General features: G+C 42.5%; 1 protein-coding gene across 1 annotated transcript in view; it reads left to right on the top strand.

The window, feature by feature from the left end:
• Nucleotides 1-27,311, top strand: part of cux1a (cut-like homeobox 1a) — a 185,378-nt gene that overhangs the window by 30,111 nt on the left and 127,956 nt on the right. The window contains exon 2 of the mRNA XM_056284797.1: nucleotides 17,030-17,140. Within this exon, the coding sequence (XP_056140772.1) occupies nucleotides 17,030-17,140 (111 nt within the window). The remainder of the gene's footprint in view (nucleotides 1-17,029; nucleotides 17,141-27,311) is intronic.

The following is a 27,311-nucleotide window of genomic DNA, read 5'->3' as shown; positions in this document are numbered from 1 at the left end:
CACACACACGCACGCGCACACACACACACACACACACACGCACGCACGCACACAAACATGAACAGGCTCTTGGCCTCTTTGGGCGGTACCCCGCTGGTTGATTGATTAACTGTTGGGTCACATTTCGAAGTGCGGGGGAGATGTGCACTGTAGCTAATAATCTTCTCCTCTGCATCCCAGCTATCTGCTCCCAGCCACCATGGTCACCTCCCAATCCGTTTGCTGCAGTTTCAATAATCCCAACAATGAAACTGTCACGTAGTTTACATGTCAGTGCCTCTCCAATATCACACACACACACACACACACACACACACACACACACACACACACACACACACACAAGAAATAAGAATCACACACTTAAAACTGGCAGAGCACTTGCAGAGGCGTGTTTGAAACAAGTGGAGATTGGGGGAATGCAGTTAAACAGTTTTCAAACACTGGCTGCTAGTTTAATAGCTCACACGAGTAGTTTCTGCTTGCTCCCTGGGTGCATTTGTGGCAGGTGTGTAGAATTTTATTGTTCTCTTTTTGTCTTTATACTGGAAGAGAATTGACATATTACCACTGTACATAAATTGTATCACCAGTTAAGGAGATACAATTTATCGTCATGATTTTCAGAATAATAGAATTTCTACATTTTATTATTGCTCTATCAAAAAACAAAACAAAACACGATTTGTAGAAAATAAAGCCTAATGGAGTTTGATGCTCTAATAGGGATTCTCAATACCAAACACAGCATTGTGAGAGATATAGTCATGTACATTCTGTTCAGCTATGAATTGGACTGCCTTTATATGTTCAAGCACAATCTTGGATTATTAGGTTTTCAGCACAGTTCCTCATTTCATTCTGTAAAAAATGATTTGCTGGTTTCTTCTCCTTGCCTCTTCCTTCCCATTCAGGTCCCCTTTTGAACTCTCATTTTCTTGCCGGAACTGTACAGCGGGATAACCATCTTCATTGCCCTGTTGTATCTCTGTCCAGTCCTGATAACCACAAACCTCTGGAGGATAGAGCAGAGAAAAAAAATTAAGCCCTTTTGAGTTGATCAGAGGTCATGTTATCCATTGCCGTTTCCAATCTGAGCTCTTGCTGCCATTCAGGCTCATTGCACTTTGAATGAGCAAGTTAAGCAACACCTTCCTGTTTCACCCCCTTGTTTAACCTTTAAATTCTCCTCATCTAGGTTGAGAGAAAAAGGCTGGCACAGTTTTTCCATTCGTGTCACATTGGGCCTGATGCAACAACTGTTCACATGCACAAATCTTTTCATAAAGCATGCTTACAAACTATTTAAGGCATCCACCAGCTTTCTGTTACTGTGGACTCATTTTTTGGAAAGATTAGATTTTGAGAGTGGCGCTGATGCAGTTGTATGCAATTATGAGAAATTCATAAATCAGTCTACGTCACAGAAAGGCAAGTTTTGATATTGGAGTATATAGAAAGACACAGTTAGGCTTCATATAACTATGCATCTGCATATAAACAAATGTTATTTGCAGGTAGGATGACTTGAGAGGAGAGCATTCGCTTTTACCATTACAATTTAATTTAGCAGATGCTTTTATCCAAAGCGACATACATCTTAGAGCTGATACTATACAAGCAAGGACGAGGTAGGAGAGAACAACACGAGTAAGTGCCATAAAGCTAAGTTCAAGTCCGATAGGACGTAGGCCACCACAGGCAGTGAGTGCACAGAGGCAATGCATAGAGTGCATAGAAGTAGATATTTTGTTTTTTATCAGTCCATCAAGTGCAGAGGTGTTTGCAAAGAGCTGGGTCTTTAGTCTTTTCTTAAAGTGTGAGAGGGGGGGTGCCCAGGTAGCGTAGTGGTCTATTCCGTTGCCTACCAACACAGGGATCGCCAGTTCGAATCCCCGTGTTACCTCTGGCTTGGTCGGGCATCCCTACAGACACAATTGGCCGTGTCTGTGGGTGGGCAGCTGGATGTGGGTATGTGTCCTGGTCGCTGCACTAGCTCCTCCTCTGGTCGATCGCAGCACCTGTTGGGTGGGAGGGGGAACTGGGGGCAATAGCGTGATCCTCGCACGCACTACGTCCCCCTGGCGAAACTCCTCACTGTCAGGTGAAAAGAAGCAGCTGGCGACTCCACATGTATAGGAGGAGGCATATGGTAGTCTGCAGCCCTCTCTGGATCGGCAGAGGAGGTGGAGTAGCAAATGGGACAGCTCGGAAGAGTGGGGTAATTGGCCAAGTACAATTGGGGAGGATAAGGGGGGGGAAACAAGATTGGGAGTGACTCTGTCAATTGAACAGAGTTTGATAACGCGTTCCACCACCATGGAGCTACAGAAGAGAAGAGTCTAGCTAGCGACTTAGGACCCTGTTGTGGGGAAGTACCAGATGCCTTCCATTGGCAAAGCATAGTGAGCAGGAGGGAGTGTAGACCTGAATGAGGGAGTTCAGGTAGGCGGGAGCTGTTCTGTAAGCAAGTGACAGGGTTTTGAATTTGATGTAGGCAGTGACTGGGAGCCAGTGGAGGGATATGAACGGCGGGGTGACATGTGCTCTTTTGGGTTGGTTGAAGACCAGACATGCTGCTGCGTTCTGGATCATCTGCAGAGGTTTGAGCATACATGTGGGGGGGCCTGCCAGTAAGGAGTTGCAGTAGTTAATGCATGGTGTTACGAGAGACTGTACCAGGAGTTGTGCTGCATGCTCAGACAGGTAGGATCTGATCTTCTTGATGTTGTACATGGCAAGTCGGCACGACCGAGCAATCGAGGTCATGAGTTTGGAAAGAGGTTAGCCAAACTTGACTTACTCATTTGTCAGTGTTGAATCTATTAGATAAAAGATGTATTATTATATACTACCCAGACAAGCATACAGACAGTAAATGTCCCTCTATCAGATATTGGATTGCATAAACAGTAAATAGCAACAGCAGCAGAGACATTTACAGTATGATGACAGAATCATGATTTGAATGAAAACTGTTTGAGCCATTTTGATAAATAAAGCTGAAGGATTTGGAGGAGACTGGTTTGTTTTAGATAGCCAAAGCATTTATCCATTGCACATGATCGGCTAGTTTAAAAGAGTCTTTTCAGTATCATTCAGCAACAGACGTATTTTGAAATTGGTTTGAATTATCATTTCATCAGGACATCCTTATCAAATCATACATCATGTTGGCAACGGCTACATCCTGAGATCTGGCTTCCTTATGAAGGCTAAGTTGAGTAAGTCATCGTTATTTACAGCTAAACCAAATATATGCAAATATATACGCTAATAACAAGGTTGTCATTTTCTTTTTTTCTCTCTCAAATATTCATTTCTCTCAATTTCAAAGTTTTTTTTTTTTGTTATTCATTTGTGGTTCACATTCCTATAACAGACCTTTGCTGTGCAATATCCTTTGTTAGGGGCCATGGAAACCTAAACAAAAGCTTTATTTCGCAAGGCCTGGTGTGACACAGAAAAGGAAGCCTGATTCTAACCACGTACCATATTCACAGTGTGCCAGCCTAGTCTGTCCCAGGTGTTGAGCAGGAAGTGCAATCTCTAGAGAGGAGAGATGAGAGATTAACACCCATGAACATAGTTCTCGTTCACATGCTGTCTACCATTACACCACCGGCGCTGGTATTTCTACTACAGCTACAGACTGCTGTGCCTTGTTTTCCCTTCTGCTGTATGGAGTGTCACCGGGCCTTGTGTCTGGTGTTTACACATCACTGTATGAGAGTGTGTGTAGAGATGAGTGAAGGATCTCTGCGCCATGACGTCAAGGAAGTGAGGGCTTTGCATGGACACAGCCCATACTGCTTCAGTGCACGCCTCTGTGACCCACTAATGACAACACACACACACACACACACACACACACACACACACACACACACACACACACACACACACACATATCCGAGCCACTTGGTTGTGCCTACCGTGTACTGTCTGCTTGGCTTACCCAATGGCGACAACAATCGTGTGCTTGTTGTCTCTCTCCACTACAAAGACACCAACAGCCCATCCCCTCATCCACCCACCTCCTCCTCCTCTACTGTTCATTCATTGTGTCCTTCAGCCATGTTACTATTCAGCTTAAATTCTGCATCATAATCATTACCACACATAATGAAGGGTAAACACATTCCTCCACTGTGTTAAAATGCTAATGCATGGATGGCAGTGGGGAATGAGATACCATCAGAGATCTTTCCTCAGTCCACAATGCTGCGCTTGTTCGACTGCCACTGAAAAACACCTCGCTCTTACAACAGACTGTTGAGAAACTTTCAGCCAAGCCGAGCTTTTCATCGATTTATATTTGTCTGTTATTAAAACATAAGTACCTCCAAATTAAATTTAAACGGTGATATGCATCTCTGTAACCCGTAGTTAAATTCTAAATTTTACTTTTTGATGGTGCGGTCAACGAAAATTTTGTGATTTCATAGCCATGCATCACAAGAATATATGCACTGTCTAGGCTAAATTCAGTTGGCCTTGGCAGCTCTACAGAGGAGGCTCAGACCTGAGGATGGTGATAAGTCAACATAGGATTAAGAGCAATCACTGTTGACATGAGACTGTTTAACCACAGCCTCCATTCTCTTTTTTACCATATATAGTGCGCTCGCTTGCGTTTGTCTCACAGTATCACATTGATCTTATCTTACTACAAAAAAAACAACAAAAAAACAGTAGTACCTAAACAGCAGGAGCTGATTGTGAATTTCCATGGAAGAATCTTTTGAGAGTAGGTGGCTTTTTCAGTGCAAAACAAAAAGGTTTCATTCGGTTTATGGCAAAACTTATTGTCTGCCCTGTTGCAAGCCTAAAAATATAATCTTTTATCCATTTATTTCAGTGGCGCTGAAATGAAATTAGCTCATGCAGCCGGCACTGACAAGACCCATCCACACCTCGGAGCTCAGGGCCTGATACAGCTTCTCAACTGTTCCAGTTTTTTCTTCCTCACTGCGAGGTTATAGGAGAAGGGTGTTTCACAGCTGTTTGATGGGTTTCAACTTTCGTTGATCCCTGAAACTCCTGTCTAACAACTTTGTCAATTCAGCTCTCCCAGTGAGATGTGCAGTTGGGCTACTCTAATAAAGTGCAAAATGGAGAAAGTAGGCTATTTCAGGAATGTCAATATCTTTGTGGGTAGAAACGCTAAATTTATAATCGGCTAAAATGGTCTCCACCCATAGTACCATCAGCCCTTCCTGCCCTTACCACCACATCCTGTCCTTGAGCAGTTGTAGCTATCGCTACTGTAATTGAGAGACAAGTTGTGTATTGTAAAGGTTTTTTTTTTTTTTTTTTACATCTCCTGAGCATGAAAACTAAATGGGGGCATAATAAGTGGGACCAGAATAACATTTTTCCCTGACCAACTCACATTTTTCAGATAATGAAACCAGTACATGATGGTCGCAGCATTTTGCTTTTCATGTTGAAATAATGAGTAAACATCTTAGAACATATTAAATTTGTGTTTGCGGTCAAATTTGTTGCTATTTTTGCTAAAATTAAAAGAAAATAATTGCACTTCTCTCATGCAAAATCCTTTTATAACGGATCACTTTGCTGATCAGTCTGTAAATAAGATCTCTTTGACCTCCCCATTGGTCCCTACATATTCCTTCTCTTCAGCCTATGGAGGAAAAATTCACTAGAATACGGCTTAGAAAGGTAACATTGCCTGACAAAATGTACTTACTTCTTATTAGAGCCCTTCTGTAATAATCCACAGCAGTGGAAAACCATTTTTAGGAGCAAATCATGATACCTGTCTTGCATAATGAGTCTGAACAAAAGACAAGACATTGGATATTGCTTTAAAAGCGAACAAGTCCCCAGTCGGTAAGAAAGGGGCTTTTGATATCATCCACTTTCCTCATCATCTTCCTCTATAGATCGCAGGGCTGGGCCATTCACGAAATATTCAAGTTTCTTGTAGTCATACTAATTAAGTTTGGTGCCATGAAAGATAAAATGGATGGAAATGGAAAACTGGATTTGTCCAGTCTTGGGGTGCTGCCAGCCAATCAGACTAGCGACTCATATTTAATGTTATGTTAATAACCCCCAAAAAGCCTGTTTCATTAGAGGTGGGTGTGGAGCACTGTGTTTTTTGGTAAAAACTAAACTCTCACAATCCAAAGACATGTAGGTCAGGTGAATCGGCCATACTAAATTGTCCCTAGGTGTCGGCCCTATCATGGACTGGCGGCCTGTCCAGGGTGTCTCCCGGCCTGCCACCCAATGACTGCTGGGATAGGCTCCAGCATCCCGCGACCCCAAGTGGGATAAGCAGCTTGGATAATGGATGGATGGATGGATGGATGGATAAACAATGTTTGGTGAAGATAATGTCACCAGTTTGTTTCAGAGATGTACATCAGTTCTACCAATTTGTCCAAAAAGTAGGAAACTGCCCCGTAAGTCGAATGATGATATAGTAGAGCTAGCTTTAGTCATCTGCCAGCTGAAAGCAATGCTAAAATATGTAGTTGTAGAGATGTAGCATAGTTGAAGCCAGCGTCCATACCAGCGAGCTGTTATGCTATAGCTTGAAATGATCACAGCATGCAGAATACATACTGACATGTGTGTGCAGCCATACTACGCAGTGTGCACTGCAGAGAAGACCACAATTACGACATTGTAATTTCATTTTATGGCTCAATGTGTCGTAAAATAATGATGTTACAATTTCCTTTTTTTTTTCCTCTTACAAATCCAAATCCTAGCTGGGAGTGCATCTAGAAAGCTTCATAATCAACTCAGTAGGTGGGCGTATTTTTAGTCCTAGTCATACTTTTAGTTGCAAATCTTAGGAGTCACTCTGAGACACTTGATAACTATGGATTCAGAAGTGCTCAGAACATATCCTTGCATACATTTCTGGGTTATCTAGATATTGTTGGATGAACTGCTGGCCCCTATTGAATGCATTCTACATAGACCTGTTGGCTGTTTAAGCAAATTCTAGGTAGTCTAACAGGATGTCTGTTATAGATGTAAGATGGTCTGATAAAAGTTATTCAAAGTTTTTTTTACAGGGTGGCACGATGGCACAGTGGTTAGCCCTGCTGCCTCATAGCAAGAAGGTCATGGGTTCGAACCCTGGGATTGTCCAACCTTGGGGGTCATCCCAGGTCGCCCTCTGTGTGGAGTTTGCGTGTTCTCCCTGTGTCTGCGGTGGGTTTTCTCCGGGTGCTTTGGTTTCCCCTACCATCAAAAAAGACATGCATGTTAGGGTTTATACTACTGTCTGTGCCCCTGACTGAGGCATGGCAAGATGAACTGGAGTTGGTCCCCGAGTGCTGCACGGTGGCTGCCCACTGCTCCTAGCTACACAGCTAGGATGGGTTAAATGCAGAGTGTAATTTCCCCATGGGGATCACTAGAGTATATATATAGGGTTCATTAAAGTATATCAAAATCAAAAAAGAGAAAGAAAAAAAGTCTTCATGACCACACAGGTGAGGATGATGGGTCTGTCATTATTTACGCTGTAATTCTTGGCTTCAGGAAAATGGTACAATGGTGGACCCTTGTAGGCTAGCCACACTGATGAGAAATTGCTCACTGAGAACCAGGTTTTCATTCTCGCCCATGTATGAGTACACCTGCTTGGCAGCTCAGATTACCATCACCTCTGTAGACGTTTTGATTCCCATTCATAGAGGCGTTCTTTGCCTGGTGAACCTGCCTGAGTAGTACTACAAAACGAGGCTCATAATTGCTGTATTTAACCCAGTTCATTGAATGCAGCTATCCTTGCTAAAACTGACGTGTGGTATCACAGTGTTTGTGTACTCATCCAGGCTGATGGCCATTTGTCTGGCTGATGGCCATGTGTCTAAATATATTTGAGTCTGTGAAGTCAAAGCAGCTCTGTAAGATGCTGCTTGTCTGGCTTGTGATCATGGTCATGATGCGCTTGGCAGATTTTATTTTCTGCATGTTGTTCAGGATACATTTGACAATGATATGGGAGGATTGCCCTAGAAATGTATAGGGAGGAAAGTAATTTCCGTCTTTGATTGTGGTGGGGGAGTGATCAAGAATTCTACTTTCAGATGGCACACATGATGAGTGCCAATGTTTAGTTTTTTTTGGGGGATTTTCCTCCCTTTTTCTCCCCAGTTGTACCTGGCCAATTACTCCAATCTTCCAAGTTGTCCCAGTTGCTGCTCCATCCCCTCTGCCGATCCGGGGAGGGCTGCAGACTACCACATGCCTCCTCCAATACATGTGGAGTCACCAGCCGCTTCTTTTCACCTGACAGTGAGGAGTTTCGCCAGGCGGACGTAGCATGTGGGAGGATCATGCTATTCCCCGAGTTTCCCCCTCCTCCCTTAACAGGTGCCCTGACCGACCAGAGGAGGCGCTAGTGCAGCGACCAGGACACATACCCACATCCAGCTTCCCACCCGCAGACACGGCCAATTGTGTCTGTAGGGATGTCCGACTAAGCCAGAGGTAACAAGGGGGTTCAAACTGCCGATCTCCGTGTTGGTAGGCAACGGAATAGACCGGTATGCTACCCGGACGCCGCTGTTTAGATAGTTTTTGATTCAAGTTGGCTGTATCCTAATATGGCGGGTCTGGGCTCCTCCTTTCCATGTGACTTACACACAGGTGTATAGTAGGATGTAGACACCAGGTAACACAGACACACACACACACACACACACACACACACACACACACACACACACACAAGCATGCATTTAAAATAAACATTTCTGGGGCATCTGGGTAGCGTAGCCAACCAACACGGGGATTGCTGGTTCGAATCCCTGTGTTACCAAGCATGGGTATATGTCCTGGTCACTGCACTAGCGCCTCCTCTGGTCAGTCGGGGCGCCTGTTCGGGGGGGGGACTGGGTGGGAATAGCGTGATCCTCCCACACACTATGTCCCTCTGGTGAAACTCCTCACTGTCAGGTGAGAAGAAGCGCTGGCGACTCCACGTGTATCGGAGGAGGCATGTGGTAGTCTGCAGCCCTCCCTGGATCGGCAGATGGGGTGGAGCAGTGACCAGGATGGCTTGGAAGAGTGGGGTAATTGGCCAGATATAATTTGGGGGGGGAAGGGGGAACCCCCCCCCCCCCAAAATCCTGGGAGTATACAGGGTTACAATGAAAATTGTTCCACGTGAGGGTGATATTTTAGTAGGTTTGTTAAATGGATTGGAAATTACAATTTTGTTTAAATTCCTTAATCTTTTACGTTTTAGACTTTCATGTACACTTTTTAATTTTAGGGTTTAACTTTCTCATAGCCAATCCCCTTTGAAAAAGTAAAGTGCATACTGTTGCATTTTGCTACGTAAGACACATACTGTACTTGGCTGCTGTAGCAGAGCTACACACTGTGTGTTATTGTGCATCTTGAATGCAGTGCCACAGACCACTGTACTTCTGGCCCGACTGACTGTTTCAAAAACAGCCATTGTACTGTCAGTCTAGGACACACTGAGTTCTGATTTACATACTGACATTAAGTACACAAATATGATACTGGCGATGCATGTTGTTTTAACTGGATAAAGAGATTTTAGTGTTACCGCCTGCAGGTACGTGCTTCTCTCTTTTTAAGAGCTGCTATGCACATGGGGGAGAACATGCTCAGAATATGCTGGAAATGCGGCGTTTTCCCTAAAATATACTATAGTAAAAAGCTCTTACATAAGCAGTGTTTAGGTTACAAGGTATGACAGTTGCTTTGAGATATGCCCCCCCCCCACCTCCCCGTTCTGTTTAATTTCTCCTCGGCAGTCAGTCAGTCGGGCAGGCAGGAGGGGAAGGTCAGGGCCAAGGGGAACCTCTCTAGGCTCAATGATGCCATTGTTGCCCTGCTCGGCTAGGTGAGGTTGTCCTGGGGAAATTCCATCAAAACACACACATGCACCCACCCACCCACCCACACACACACACACACACACGCGTGTACACACACACAACCATAATGATCACATTTGCTTTAATAGTCCCATGTGTGTCCAGCCAGACTCCACCCCCAACAAAAAATAAACGCTGTAATCATGTGTGAGGCAAAATCAATTAAATTAAAGCTGAGTCATGGGCTTTAAAAATGGAACGTACTGTATTAAAAGAAACAATAATGTGATTCCCAAACACAAAAACACTCACACACTCCAAACACCACCCTGTAATTGAGGTTAAACTGACATATCAATTTATGTCCCACTTACCTCCCAACTGCCAAGCCTCCTCAATTTAACACACACACACACACACACACACACACACACACACACACACACACTTCACTGGAAACAGACCATTAGTGGCGTCTTCATTAGCAGTATGCAGATTGAAATCAGTGTGGTTGGACAAAAGGTTTAGTTTCACAAAGACGCGTTTATATACACACTCGTGTTAGGATGCCACTGATAATGGATTTACCCACTTTGCATTATGCGCTGTGAGAGCGGGACTTTCGTAAACCGACCTAGCCGTTGAGCTGGGGGGTCAACAGACTCGGCAAGCAGCATGGCAGACAAAGCAAAGTCTGTCCTGACTGGTGGCAGTGCAAAAACAAAAGGCTTTGATCACAGGTTCTGGGAGCTGCTTGGCTGGCAATTCAAACAGATTAGCCCTTCCTCTTTATGTTACCAGCAATTGTCAGAGGCAGAAGGGAGAGAACAGATACTCATGTTTGCTATTTGTTGAAAAGGCTCCTTTGAAGTGGTGCTCATTACTCCTTCATCCACCAGCAGCCTGGGACCCATTCACTTTTTCACTCATGTCTTTTGATGATGGCTTAATGCCCCTGTTCATCATGCTCTGTGTTTGGCTTTGGCCAGTGGGAACCAGTGACGCTCATGGTTAAGGTTTTCGAGACCTAAATAGCCTTCACACATATATATAGCAAACTATAATTTGCACAAAACAATCTCTCGTTTCCATCTCAGAGCAAGAGACCTGGATAAGACGTGTCTCAATTAATTTTAGCAACTTGTGTCTGTAAAGAAGTAATCGGCTATAATAAGTTATGCACAGATACACACTATTTAAGAGACAGCGATAGCTTGAAATAGATTGAGGTTTTGTGTGCCGCACTGAAATAATTGCTGCACGAGAGTGTGAAAGGCGGTTTTGTTACTCTATTGAATATTTAAAGATAATGTCCAATGATTACTACCTAATTGTTGCATTCAAATTATTGTAATTTTGAGTACTTTGGGTCGCCATTTCAGACTAGAAAGCACACTTCACAGATGGCCAGATGTTCCTAAAGATTTCATCTTGGAAACTCAACAGAACATGAATTCAGCCAAAATTAAAGCACACTCAATGATTTTCTGGAAAACGCCCTTTTTGATACTTCATTTCACTGGCATATTTAAGGCAAACGTGATTCGTCAACACATTTCAGTTTTGGTGCGATGTGACCATTCTTGGGAAAATTTGCACATCAAATGCATAAGAAAAAGGCAGGTTAATGTAGCGAACAAACAGCCATGACAGGACAGGCTCGTAAGACATTTGCCGATAGGTGGCTCATCTATAGATGAAATACTTGTGAAAATGAACCTACAAAATGTGTGATGCATGTGATGGATATGACTGTATGTAATCCAAAACTAGAGTGAACATGCTGCAGACCATGGCGACTGTTTAATTTCAAATGGTCCTGTAGGCCTTGGATGAGAATAATCATAGCAAGAAGCTTTAAACAATCAAGTAGGTTTCCTCTTGTATCTTTAAAGTGAGGGACAAACCAAACTCTCCATCACACTCCATATTCTACTTTTTTTGGATTTTTTTTTTAATTCTCAAGATAACATTTTGATATGAATCGAAGCTGATGGGAGGATGAAGAAGATGGCGGCATGGTGCTGCAGTGGTTAGTGTGGCCGCCTCACAGCAAGAAGGTCCTGGGTTGAACCCCGAGGTTGTCCAACCTTGGGGATCATCCTCTGTGTGGAGTTTGCACGTTCTCCCTGTGTCTGTGTTGGTTTCCTCTGAGTGCTTCGATTTCCTGCCACAGTCCAAAAACATGTAGGTCAGGTGAATCGGCCATACTAAATTGTCCCTAGGTATGAATGTGTCAGCCCTGTGATGGTCTGGCGACCTGTCCAGGGTGTCTCCCTGCCTGCCGCCCAACGACTGCTGGGATAGGCTCCAGTGTCCCGCGACCCCAATTGGGATAGGTGGTTTGGATAATAGATGGAATGGATGAATCAAAGCTATTAATGTTTACGATAGAGAGACAGTTGTGCTGCAGCCTAGCTAATTGGCTATTTTTATCTGTCCAGTTTATATTGGAAATGCATGGCTACCAATAAGATCCATTAATATGCTACGACAAGACCTTAAATAATTGGTTCATTCAACACTACTTTGGTTAATGGCACAAAAAAACATTGAAATAGCCATAATTTAATTATTTCATTTTTGATTAAAGTACAAGCTAATTCACTTTGTATGTTGCAGGCTGACCTCAGTTTGACACTGAATATGAAAAACGCTAGACAGATTATTACAGATTATTATGAATCACGGGATGTTCACTGCTCTTAACAATGTCTTGATTCATTGCTAAATTTAGGCTTTGAGTCCCATGCTTTTTGATAGCCATGATGGTATTTCTCCACTTCCTGAGAGCTATTCATGTTGGCCCCGTCTTCTCTTGATTCATTTAGGGTATGCACAGCAAAAGTCAATTGTTGTCTTTGTTGCCCTATGCCTGTTTGAAACAAGAATTAATGAGAGCTCTGTTTTGAAACTCATCAGCAGTGGGCAACGAAGCATTTTGGAAGCACACATACTTAGTGCACCTGCTTACTTTCACAAAATTGGGTCAGCCGATGCATCAAAATAACTTTGTTTTGCCTGCTGTTGCCCAGTAAATTACTAGAACTGTCAGCAACTGATAAAGTGGAAAATGAATTTGAATGCATCTGGTGTGATTTGACAAATCATATATTATATGACATTTCACCCAACAATAGGGTCCATAGACAAAGGAGGTTTTGTTCTGGATAGGTTCTACTGTGATGATTTGCACAAGCAAACTACCCCCCCACACACACACACACATACACATACACATACACACACAATTCATTCTCCCCTTAATAACCCCAAAATTAAATTTATGCTGCTGACAGTCTTCATGGGGTCTCAGTGGTGGTGGGAGGAGTTAACTACGTGTTATTCAGAGTTAGTCAGACTTAGTCAGGACTCTCTCCCACCCACTGATTGTCACTTCAGCCTCAGTTCTTCATCATGTTAAGTCAAATGGAGGATGTAAGAAAAGGGGGGGGAAAGAAGGAACCAAAGGGGGGGAAAAAAGAGAAGTCCCCCCCCCCATGTGTGCAGCTGATAGCATCTGGCACAGGCAGGCTCTCCAGGGAGTTGGATAATCTGTTCCATCAGCATTTACCACTGAACAAATTAACTAAGACAAGCGATGCTGCCTGAGCCAGCAAAATTCATCCATTAGCAAAATTATAAAGCCATTATGGAGCACAATTTGGTCCATTTTGTCCAGCGCACCGCTCTGAAAAGCACCTGATGAAGGCAGACAGGCCAGAAAAGTGCTGTATGATTGGCCCAACATTTACAGCACAGGCTTCTTTTCAATATAAAAGTAAGACCACGGAACGACATATGGTGGTCAGGCAGTAGGTATTGTGAAAAGGAGCTAGAAAAAAACTCCTTCAGTATGACATGGATTGGGTAAAAAAAAGGTACAGTACTTGCAGTTCCTTTGAATATCTCCTTTGACATTGCTTTTGGTCATAGTTGTAATTCTGGCAGATAATTCCACAGAGATCTGTTGCTATTGCAAAAAATCTAAGCCTTCATCAAAGCACAGTCATTTCAAATACCTTAGCCTGATCCACTTTGCTCTGGAAGCTATTTCTCCTGTGTCTAGAGGGATTTGTCCCCTTGCCTGTCAGTGGGGGCTGGTGGAGAAAGGTGTGTTTGTAGCTGTTGAAGAACTATGAATTCTTGTTGATAAGATTATAATTATCCCTCGTCTTTCCCCCTGGAAAGTGCTGATGAGGGCCCCCAGAGGACCATTAGCACTGGGAGGAGGTGGGGTTGAGGCTGCTGTTAATCAATTAGAAATAATAAACCCAGTTGTTTGCATAATGATTTCAACTGCAGTATCTGTTTATCAGCATTGGGACTGAAACTTTGGTAAGGCCCCATGCACTTCCTTTGTGGGCATCTTTCTCTATGTTGCCTCCCCCGTTTTTCCCATCCTCCTGTTCTTCACTTTTGCCCTCACTGCCCCTGAAGATACATTCTTAGAAGAAACCCAGCCGTTCCCAGCTAAAGTAAGCCCTTCGCAAGTGTGCCGCTCTTAACTAGTTAATGAAGGCAGATCCATGTTGTGGATACTAGGTTTTATGTATTAGTTCTTCAAATAGAGCTATGCGTGCTGACTTCCATTAGCACCCTAGCTTACTTGACTATTTCAGTTTATAACACTACCTTCAGCAGCCTTTCCATCAACTACGCTCCCTACTGAGGCAGCCAAGTAGGAGCTAACATGCCATATGCCTCCAGCTGACCCCAAGTCAATGCCATCAACTTGTGGCAAGACCAACTCGGCTCACCCGCAGAGCTGACCCTGGGAACAGCCCCAGAATCCTAATTAGTGTGGTCACTACAACATGGACAAGCTGACAAGCTGAGCGGAGTTGAGCGCCATGTTAATGTTCTGGTGCCATGTGGCTTTAGAGCTTTTTGATGTGGGGAACTTGGCCCAATTGTGGCATGACTTGCACGCTGGTTATTACTGGTTGGCGTCACCATCAGAGAAGGCCCAGCTGAATTTTAGCTATATATTACATGAAGTTATTATTGGAGTTGTCCACCACCTCCTCCTAGATGGTTCATTAATTACTTTAAAGCTCATTCATTCATTCAGTCCTTCAGTCCTTTCAGGAGCAGAAGTTGTATATCTGTTTTTTGTCTTGACTACTTAAAAGGCTCATATTTTGTTGAAGAGTCACTGCATTTTCCACACATAACATGGAAATTTAAACAAGCAAGATAAATGAAGAGAACTAACTACATCAACACAATAGTAATCGTAGGAGGAAGATGGTAAGGCTGCACACTGTCCACCCAGCCTCAGTTGTATTAACTCTATTTATTTCACAGCTTGGCTACCAAATAACTAGGTTGCCTTGTCAGCCAGCCAAATTTGACTCAGAATCGCAGAGAGATGCATAATCTCCCCTCTCTTCTTATACTTCAGTCATAAGAACACATTTAAAATGGGAGAAAGTTGCAACGTCATTTGTCACAAGAAATGGATTATGGTCTACCTGCTTCAGCTATTCCTGTATGTCTTTGTGGGGTGAATTGGCAACGAATGGTGAATTTTAACAAGATGTTTGAATTTGAAGTCATGCATTAGCCCAGTCGCTGTAAAAATGGGCATAGTGAAAGTAAAGATTGAGCATGCTTTGACTCAGCTAGAAGAGAGGTCAAAAGGTAGTGGTGTATGTGGCACAACACCACCACCACCACCAACACAACTCCAACACCACTACCAACAACAACAACACCACCACCAACACCAACACCACCACCACTACCACTACCACTACCAACAACACCAAACACCACCACCACTACCAACAACAACACCACCACCAAACACCAACACCACCACCGCCACCACTACCAACAACACCAAACACCACCACCACTACTAACAACAACAACACTACCAAACACCACCACTACCAACACCACCACTACCAACAATAACACCAACACCACCACCATTACCAACAACAACACTAACAGCACCACTACTAGCAACAGCAACAACAATGTCATGAATCGCTACAAATAGTTTAAAGTTGTTTTGTTTTGTAATGGCATGAAATAAAATATGATCAGAATAGAAATAGCATGAATAGTATAAACATTGTTGATTTGGGTAACTAGTGATTTAGCAAAAATGACAATTTTCAGAATCATCAGCATTATTGGCCATTGATTCAGTGCTGACATGTTTGTGTTGCGTCTCCGTTTCCTGTTTAAAATGTTTAAAAAAAATCTAAAAGGTTTTGAGATATTAGTCCATATTTCAACCTGCCTCTAACAGTGATTTGTATCTGGATCAGCTTCACTGTGGTTAGGTGATACATTTTTGCAGGGCTTTCTTCTGAGTTAAAATGGGTTCTTTCGGGCCTGGTCACATTACACTATATTTGAGCTGAATTTAAGACTAATTGGACCAACTCAACTGTTGTGAGTCTGGGCTAGTTTAGTTGGATCGGGGCCACTCGGGATCGATAATAGGCACAGATTATCATGTTGAGTGAAAGGGTTCCAGATGCTGGAAAATGGCCTACCTGATTGCTCAGACCACTCAGAGGGGACCAAGATTTTGGTTGGTTTCATTGGGTGCAGTCTGGGCAGGATCATCCAGAATGAGCAGATCAGAGATAATAAGGACAAAATCGAGAAGGAAGGAACCATATGAACAGAAAGAGAAGTTGATTTAAACAACATAAGCAAGAGGAAACTGAAGGGAAAATGAACAACTGGACAATAGAAATTATAAAGGCATTTCTTTGAATCAAGTCATTGTCAATAAGAAAATGGACCCACATAGTTATCATTATAAAATCCTATGAATTTATTGGAGCTCAACCTCAACCGTTCCAGATTCATTTTTCTTTTTTTGTTCATTGAACATCAGTGTGGATGCTGTTCACTTTTTGACCAATATGAATAATGATATAGAGCAGGTAGAAATCTATTTAGCTAGGTTTGGTTAGATATTAAACATATTCTATGGGTGGAACATGAGAATATGGCTTCACATGCTTTGTGGGTTTTTCATCATCTCCCTTTAAAATGGAATAAAGATGTCTTTTCAGTGCTTGCTGCAGATACAAGTGATGTCCATGATAGAGGTCAATGATGAATGAAATCTGATCACAGTTTCTTTTGTCCCCTCTTCCCTCATGTCGTTCACTCTACCCCCCCCCCCATCTCTCGCTGTACAGAAAGAGCTGGATGCCACTGCTTCAGCCTTGGCCAACAGACAGGATGAGAGTGAACAAGCCAGGAAAAAGCTCATTGATCAGAGCCGCGAGTTCAAAAAGAACACACCTGAGGTGAGTGACGTCACTTGAATTACATGAAATACAAGGCTGTTGCTTGAAGAAAAGGGTTTTCTTTTCAAGTATGAGACTTTAGTGGGGAATATTTTTCATCGACACGATAATTCAGATGTGTATTTTGTTCATCGTCTTGACTAAATTTATCTGAACTCTCTCCATTAAGCCTTTTATGGCCATTAGAGGAACACATCACAGCTCCTAATCCCAAACAGCGGTGTCTATGTATGTGTGCTGAGAGAGGTGGTGGTGGCCAGCCAAGCGGAGGAGATGATGTGTTCTCATGGGTTCTCCCCCCACCCTTTTCCTCTCCTCTTAGGTGGTTCTGATGGCCTGCAGATCATTTGTAACCTATATTTGGGACCTTATTAACCGCCTGAAGCCATTTGGTGCTCAATGAATTGATCCCACATTTGGCCAAACTGCAAAAGATTAAGTTAGCGTTTGATCAGACCGTTAAACCCGAGATTTAGCGTGAATGTTGTCTGTCCTCTTTCTATCATTTCCAAAGAACCTTTTCTCAATATATGTATTTGTATCGCATGTGCAAAGCACATCAACCACATAATTTGATGCAGACTACATACTATACATACACTCAATATACATATATATATATATATATATATATATATATATATATATATATACACACACACACTTTCAACAGCTGAGTGGACACACAGCACAATTAAGAGCCTCCTACCTTTTTTTAAAAACAGTAAAATAGCTTTCTCTTTTCTCTCCATTACATTCCCAACACCACTCTCTCTCTCTCTCTCTCTCTCTCTCTCTCTCTCTCTCTCTCTCTCTCTCTCTCTCTCTCTCTCTCTCTCTCTCTCTCTCTCTCTCTCTCTCTCTCTCTCTCTCTCTCTCTCTCTCTCTCTCTCTCTCTCTCTCTCTCTCTCTCTCTCTCTCTCTCTCTCACACACACACACACACACACACACACACACACACACACACACACACACACACACACACACACACACACACACTCCAGTAGTGGAGCACAGCCTCCTTTTAGGGAATATTCTTATCGCATGACTGGCTAAGGCCAGGCTGTTGCCAGTTTTAACTGGCTTGCTGTTCTTCTGTGAAGTCATATCCTGAGCAAGAGAGGAGGGAGCTACCCATGCATATGAGGAGGTTTAAAGGGTGGGCACTTCTTTATTTACACTAAACTCATTGGGTAACTTTGAGGTCCTGCAAACATGGGTGGCAGACAGGCAGGTAGGAAGAAACGGAAGATATAGCTAGCCAAGCAGTCTATTCAGCAGAATGTAAATCTGTTTTATTGAGCTGTTTAGCGTTTAAATATCTTAACCATACAGACAAACACATCATATAGCTCCAAGACCGATCCGAGGGGCCAAATCTAATGAATGATATATCAACAGCTCATTGGGATTGTGTGTCTGTATATAAAGATAGAGGTGCAACTAGATTGAAAGTAGACTGTAGCTGTCCGCTTTATTCTTTTTAGGCTTTAAAGTGTGAAAATCGGTCACTTTTTACCTCTCTTTAATGTTGAAGTTACGAAATGGGAAAAAGTCAAGGGGTTGTTAGTTGTACGTTTTTGCCCTGAAACTGATGATGAGAAAGACATGTTTTCCAGCAATATAGGATTGGATTCCTACTAATATAGGAAAACATCTAACACCAATCACATCCTATTTGCTCCAAAGCAAACCATGATCCCCCCCCTCACATGTTGTGATGGTTATGGTCAAAAGGCATCCAGATCTCATCAAATCTGCCACCATTGTCTTGGTAAATGCAAACTGTTGCAAAGTCATTTAATACACAGCATCAATAGCTGATGCAAAGGACATCATATATTAGTTAACAAACTTGATCAAATCAAATGAAAGTGACAGTCAGCACTGAAGTCTAAAGAAGTAACAAAAACACTTATTGTACCATCCAAAGGATAAATTCGTCATCGTCATTGTCCTTGGCATCTCTCGTGTCCGAGGATCAATTCCAAGAGATGGAAAAAAAAATTCTTGGAGCCATTCACTAAAGCCTTGATTAAAGTGGTGATCAGGTCGCGACGCTGGTCCACACTGTTTGGCCTGGGAGGATCTAGCTCCATGGCAACACAAGAGTGAAGATGATGGGATCTGCCACAGGTTGCACCCAAGTGATGGTCGGATTGGGAGTCTGGACTGCCCACTTGTTAGGCACTTATGAGCCAGGGATGTGTGGGATTTTTATAACTGCCAGTCTGCGGTCCCGTTAGGCTTTAGCCAGCTGAGTGCTGCCCACCCCACAAGGGAAGTCCGGTCAATACCGTGAGGAGGGGCCTATCCGGGGTTTGTCATGCATGCAGGAATCGGTAGCCTGAACCTTTCAGCCTACATCACATGACGCTTCAGCAACCCAAAAGGATAAATTATTAGATTTAGATTTAGAGAGTGTGATGAAATTTGATGGAATGATCATGTTAGTGCTGTCGCCTCACAGCAAGAAGGTCCTGGGTTCGAACCCTGGGGTTGTCCAAACTTGGGGATCATCCCAGGTCATCCTCTGTGTAGAGTTCGCATGTTCTCCCCATGTCTGTGGTGGGTTTTCTCCGGGTGCTCTAGTTTCCCCCACCATCAAAAAGACATGCATGTTAGGGTTAATACTCCTGTCTGTGCCCCTGACCGAGGCATGGCAAGACCAACTGGAGTTGGTCCCCAGGTGCTGCACGGCAGCTGCCCACTGCTCCTAGCTACACGGCTAGGATGGGTTAAATGCAGACTGTAATTTCCCCATGGGGATCACTAGAGTATATCAAAATCAAAATAATCTAAAAAAATCAAAATACAACAGTTTAACTCTAGCAGGACAAAACAGTAAATACCCTCTGTCCATGACCCACTGATATGTTGCCCTGCTTCTGCTCACAGCGGTTAGAAGTAGACTCCATATTCAGATAAAGAATAAGGCCATTATTACACCTGGATCTTGTTTTCTTTAGAAACGTGCAGATTTTTCCCCCTCTCTGTAGTTCCTGCAAATGCCAGGAACTTGTGACTGTCCAGCTGCATGCAAAGTGGTGCACCCATTGTATCGTGCAGTTTTATCTCTGCCCCCTAGAACGCAAACAGGAGAGAGGCCGTATGAGCAAGAGAAGTGTTGAGAGAAAGAGTTGAGCTGAGTGATAGGTAATGAGGTGGGTAGAATAGCAGAGAGGCAGAAGAGAAGGATTGAAAGAGGGGGGAAATTGTGACACGGAGGGAGAGACTGCTGTACTTTCATTAGCAAGAGGACAAAAAGTTAATGAGAGTGAAGATATAGCCAAGACATTATGCAGAAAGGTTATTTTTGACTGACTAGCTGACTGTTCTTACATGAAACCGCGCACGCACGCACGCATGCGTGTGTGTGTGTGTGTGTGTGTGTGTGTGTGTGTGTGTGTGTGTGTGTGTGTGTGTACTTGACGTTTGTATGAGAGGCTATGAATGAGTTGCATCATAGGTATTGCTTGTGTTTCTTGTTTTAGAGTCAAAAACAGAATCAGTTTTTGTTTCTCAATTAGGTTTATCTCACACCAACATTTTGACTCAGTGGGTTAAACACAACATTTGAATACAACATGAGGTAATTGATATTCTGAATGTAATACAGGCAAAAGGAAATAGGAGATAGTCGATTTCAGCTGTACCTTAATTCAAACACAGTATTCGCAGTTGAAAATGTGCAAAGAACAAGAATATTAAATATATGAATATGGAATTTTTGGAAAATTGCTCTGTCTCGTGCACGATTGAATGAGAATAGATTAAAATAGTTGGTGGGTGGACTGGTTCCTGGGCGTAAGCAGTTGAGTGATAATGTACATGGTGCAGTCCTGTGTTGAAAAAGAGAATGACAGAAGGTTGAAGAGTTGAAATAAAGAGCACACGGAGGGTTGTGTGCAATTTAGTAATTGATTAGAGCCACCATTCTGGACAAAAATCTGTTGGAGGCTTATTGGGCTAGGCGTTTGTCTATCACTTTTTTTTTGACTTGGGCACATGCATGCCCCAATGACAGGGAGTTAAGAACTGATGGGATTTTAATCAGGAAAGATATACCAGAGATGGGTAGAAGGAAGAAAGAGAGAGAGAGAAAGAGGCAGAAAGCAAGAGAAAGAGGCTCGATTTATACGTACGTAACAGGGAAGTTGGGTCGAATACAGATGGTCTATTTGCATTTAATTTATCAGCACAGTGAAGTTGTGCACGGAGGACATGGTTGTAATAGAAGTTGAGTTAAGGACATCAAGGGGCGTCTCCAATGTCAAGGACAGCTCCATGCTGAAAAAAATGCATTTTACAGAGATTAAATGGCATTGACAAAATTTAAAGAAGCCTATAAGCATAGCTGGAATATTTGATGTGACTTTCACTGTCAATAAGGCAGGAGGTAGTTAAAGGTATTGAGAGCATAGAAAATCAATAATACTACGAGGATGACAAAGTTGTGGTGCCTGCAGTTTTGTCTGCCACCATGGCTAATGTGACCTGTGACATTATATGAGATGAGTGATATCAAAAGTGAAAAGGGCTGGCCAGCACTCATGTAAGCAAACCATTTGTAGTACGACATTGCCTTAGTTATCTAGCTTTGCAAGGGAGAGGGATTCTGGGACTATCTATATTTAGCTCAGCAGGAGTTGAAATACACAGAGCTAAAGTTGCAGTCATGCAACTGCAGTAGTCAGGGAAAAGGTAATTGATTTTGAAGCAAATAAGGCAGCTTGAATAAATAATGAAAGTGTAAAACCAAATAAGGTTCAGTATAGGTGCAAGCAACAATGTTTTACCATCTCCTTGAAACCTCGGTCAATGGGTAGGTAAGAACCTTGCCTGTAATTCATCTTCATTTATAACTTACTACACATACTTGTATTCCATGTAAAACAAATCTTTCTCAAGAACCACAAACGTCAACATAATCAAGTGCTGAAATATTTAGCACCAACAATTCAGAGCTAAGGGTTAGAAATAGATTCATTAGCTGATGAGAAAGAACATATTAACATGTATTTCTTCTGTGAGAGGGAAAAGAGTAGGGACAAAGCATTTTTGGGAAAGCGTATCGTAGAACAGGGTCAGCAGAGATTGGCGAATGATCGTAGATTTGGGGAAACATATGAACAGGTATATGAAAGGAGATTGTGAAGAAATGCTGATTTTGCAGCAAAGGTGGAGCAGCAAGGTTAAAAAACTACTGTTCAAGGTTGATGCCAAGGATTTGTAGATAAGTCCACGTTAACTTCTCAGTGAAGTATAGTTTAAAGTTGAGAGTAAATGCCATGATGTAGGCAGCAGTAGGCTTCCGTGGCTGGCCGTGGCTAAAAAGAAAGTGTATCAACAGAGTCCAAAACTAGCTAAGGAAAGTGCGTTTTCTTTATTGGGCTTTGAATGTTTGAATGAATATTGTTTTGTTAGTTTTTTCATCTTGGTTTGTTGGCTATTATTTGCTTTTTGATTTGCTGGCATATTGATGCCACATCACTAGGACCTGAACTTACCAAGGTAGCTTTTGAAGACGCCCATTAGCAAGCACCAACTGGCTGAAAAGAAGAGACAATAAGCACAGGATTATTTTCTAGCCTACAAATATATATTTTACTAACATCCACTTGACATTTGCGGGAGTTACATTTATATGATAGCATAGCTGTGGCAATAGAAGAGAGCAGTGTTACGATTTTCAGCTCCTATATAGTTAATCTAATTTATTTTTTTGTTACAGTCAGGTATCTGAACTACTAAGCAAGCCATTTGATTCCAGCAGTTAGCCACCCCCTTAACCTGTGTTTGTTAGCATCGACTGCTATGTCCACTGCTGAGCAGGCAGTTTCAAGTCAGGGTGGTTAGCTGTGTTGTTAGCCTAGTTGCTACAACCAGTAGCAGATCAATAAAAGCCTTAGTGTAGGTATACGGTAGTGTTGATAATTGTAATTTTGATAAGTATACTGGTCAAAATTGGGCCGTAAAAATAAAGGAGATCTTCTAGGAAGCGTTAGCAAAGTTTCACTTTGCCAAGGTTTTACTTTGCTACTACACTGATATCTCGAAAACAAGGACGTTGTCCTGGAGTCACACTGTGTACTACCACGTGCTGTATACTGGAGTGGGTATCTCATCTGCGATCAGGCTTTTACTGGCAACACAGCTGTAACACAAACAGCCTGATCAAGCCACTGCTCAGCTGTATATAAATAGGGCAAAACACATGAGATTCACAAGGAAACAACCAAACAGGAGCACAGCGGGTTAAATATGGGGGAAACCCAGGAAAAGTGGGGGAGGGTTGACAGGTATGCTGTTATGTAATGAGAGGGGTGTAGATGGTGGGGTTTGTGAATGCTAGAGCATAATGTTTAGTCTTCTGGAGGTTTACACTGTTTGTTGTAAAGAGGTATGTAGGTACCAACGTCTTGCAAGGCCTTAAAAAGCAGTAGTACAGTTGAGTTGGGTTTGTTGTGTGCAGGCTGGTTTCAGGGTGCTAGAATACGCCATCAAGCAGCCTAGCATCTTGAGCCAAACACAACAGAACTTAGATGAGAAAGGTGCCCCACTTAATGGCCTCCATGACATGCTTGCTAAGGGTGTAATGGTTCACTAAACTCATGGTAGATAGAAAAGACTGGAAAGAGTCAGGGACTCCCTCTTGATAGTTTTCCACCACAAGACTATGGGGTAAGCGTGCAAAATTTTAAATGTTAAAGACTCCCTATTATTCTTAAACAATGTCTACAAGAAACCCATTGTCTTTTAAAACACTGGCGTGTTATTAATATGTCTCTATTTGTTTGTTTCTCATTTATTTCTAGTAAGAGTTGATGAAATCCTCCACCTGTTTACTGTTCAAATTGTGGACGTTGAGATGTAATTGCCTACAGTAAATGGAATTGATTACAATGATTATTAATTTACATTAGTTTTCTAATAGGAACGCTCATGTAAAAGTGTTCTGCAACAATGTGTGTAAAGGAAAAAAATCTCAAACAGGTTTAGAAAATGATCAGATGTGCTTGGTACTTGTTTGAGGATTGGTACTTTCATTACTGGGTAGTGATAAGGCTGGATCATGTCTTACACACAAAGTCCATTACTGTCAGGGGCCCTTTGAATAGTTCCATTCAAATCTGTGTAATACATTTGATTGCAAAAATAATCCACTAGCAGGTTTTTGGCATCTTTAACATAAGGGTGTAATAATACAACATTATATAAAAGTTAGTTTTTTGGTGTTTTTGTGAATGTGCGCAGTACACAAAGTGGCAGTAAATACAGATCACTTTGTTTTCTGGACAGTGGTATGTAATTAGAGACTGTGCCTGCTCAGTTTCAGAGCTTTGTCAAGGAGATTTCAGAGGGTAGCCGACAGCATTTCCCTGAGACAATCTAACGCAAAAACTGAAATCAACAATAGACTACATATTAGTCAAAACTGTCTGCGTACATGTTAAGTTTATTCACAAAGACACGTATGCGACTCCGCAGTCCATTAAGGGCGCCCGGTGATCCATGAACCGAGGCCCGTACCAAACAGTAACGGGGTGAATACGTAAACTGTTAACACTCCCCAATTGTATCCGGCCAGTTACCCCACTCCGGTTGCTGCTCCACCCGCTCTGCTGATCCGGGGAAGACTGCAGACTACCACATGCCTCCTCCGATACATGTGCAGTCGCCAGCTGCTTCTTTTCACCTGTCCCCAGGTGAAACTCCTCACTGAACAGGCACCCCAACTGACCAGAGGAGGCGCGTGCAGTGATCCAGACACACACCCACATCCGGCATCCCACCTGCAGACATGGCCAATTGTATCTATAGGGACACCCGCCCAAGCTGGAGGTAACATGGGGATTTGAACTGGAGATCCCCGTGTTGGTAGGCAACAGAATTGACAGCTTTGCTACCCAGACGCCCCTAAACTCAAAAACCTTTTAACTTCAAGATTTGGTAGTCGGTATATGGGGTTATCCATCTGTATGGTATGATGACTTTTATGTGATGTCTCTACAGCCACAACACAGGCTTAAATACAGAAGGGTCTAAATCTCACTCACAAACTCAGGCATAGAGACAAAAGGATGACCTGTAACATGGGGAGAGGGTTGCTCCTCTTGGGGAGGGGGGGGTCCTTATATAGGCTAGGCCCCCAGGGTCTGGGTCATTAGATTATATCCTGTGGATTAGTCAATATCATCATACACCTGATTCACTTGTTCAGCTGCTCTGCTGTTGAGGGAATACTTTTATTCTTTTTTTACTTGTGTTCTTTCCCCAGAAACCTGTAACATCATGCAGGAAAACATCTTGCCATAAACCAGCCTTCAGATAGCACAACCTATTGAGTTTCAGCAGTGTAACAGAAATACAACTACACAAACCTTGCCCCAAAAGTATAATCATGACATTCCTGCAAAATCCTTAGAAGTTGAATAAAAGTATCTCGGGTATAGTTATAATAAAGAGCTTCCAATAGGATGAAAAGGGGTTTGCACTTCTGTACTCTGCCCTTCTTTCTTGCTGCCCTGCTTTTCCTCTGCAGCCAACCTGCAACCCACCTCTGCTTTACCCCCCCCCTTTTTTTTCCTGCTTCACTTATTCCCTTTTTGGGTGTCTCAGGATCCCTCCCCCAGTTCTCCCTCTGAGTGAGTGTCAATGAATAAATGGAAAAGCAAAAACCTGTTTTGTCTCCAGCCCCCTAATAAATCAGGCTGATTTTCCATTGAAACAGTCCAGGACGGCAATTTATGTTCAGGCTTAATAACCCATTACTACATTAATCGTGCCGGGTCTTTAGACTGGAGGCTGTGTTTTCTGGGAATTCTGGGAGCTCTCCAGGAGAAGGGAGGGCTCAGGGGGGAGACGGGGGGTGGGTGCAAGAAGTGAGGGGCAAGACAAAGGAGTGAAGATAGAGAATCTTTGTGATAGAATGAACTCAGAACCAAGGATCCAGAACTTCCAGTGAGCTCTAGCAAGAAGAGTGGAAATTTCATTCTGTCTCATGGCTGAGGTTGAAAAGACCTGGGGTTTAAGCCAGTGTAGTCATTGTTTTCTCTCTCTTTCTGCCTTTCTCTGAGGTGGTGGTAGGTGGGGGTAAAAGATCTTGTGCCAACCAGCTTTTGAAGTGCTGACTGTCACTTCCTTTGCTCGTTCTCCTGCTACTGTGGACCTTTGACTTGATCACCTGACCTCTATTTTGGCTCAAAATGCACTTAGCTGATGCAGCTGGGAATTTTGTGTCATAATTGTTTTTGGGTGAAATCGGTGAAATGGAAGTACCACATGAGCTGCTGTTTAACTGAGTTTATTGAAATTAGATTTCATTCATCTTAAAACTTGGAAGGTAAATTGAAGCAATTCATGGGTTCACCTTTATACTGCTTGATGTATTACTATTGAGTGTAATGCAAATGAATTGCACAGGTGCCTATCTGATCTCAAAGTTTCTTGCATTCAAAAGGGGGTCGAGAATTTCTTTCTAATGGTAGACTTGGATGATAGCTTATCTGGTAAACTGAGACAAATGCATGAGGTACCGTTTTGTGTGTAGTAATTATGGATTTTAGCCAAAATTTTGGCATCCTGAGGTAATTACACCATTGGCTTACACCCTCTACATTCCTCCAGTTATTTTAAGATCTTTAACTGTTCAAGCTCACAATGGTCAAAATGAACACTTTTTTATATTAGGTGAAACACATTTACAAGATCAAAAATGAATTTTTCAGCTTGTGTTATATCTCCCATTTTATAGTGATTTACTTGGAGAGCTATTTCGAAAAGAAAATGATTTGGTTGGAAAACACTGAGAAGATAAACTGTTTTGTTTTTTTAGACAATAATGTATACGCACTAGCATATTTCTTGGGGAAAAACAGAGATAAAAGGGAAGAAGCTAGGAACAGTCTATCATGGTTCATTTTCCAACGATACACTGATGAGTTGTATTTATTTAGAGATTATGTTAGAGTTAAAATGATGTGATTTTTATTTCTGGAGAAACCTAGTGAGTGTGAGAAATACTTTTATTTATTTATTTGTTTATCTATTTATTTATTTATTTTCCTTGATGGCTTGCTCAATAATCCAGGTAAGGAAATCAACAGAAAGTTGAATCAGTCCATCTGGAAACAACGGCAGAAACATTTTATCACTCATCTAAGTGA

This window comes from Lampris incognitus, chromosome 8 (assembly GCF_029633865.1).
Source record: "Lampris incognitus isolate fLamInc1 chromosome 8, fLamInc1.hap2, whole genome shotgun sequence".
Taxonomy (NCBI): domain Eukaryota; kingdom Metazoa; phylum Chordata; class Actinopteri; order Lampriformes; family Lampridae; genus Lampris; species Lampris incognitus.
Note: the sequence above shows the minus strand (reverse complement) of the source record. Positions and strands in the feature narration are given on the sequence as shown.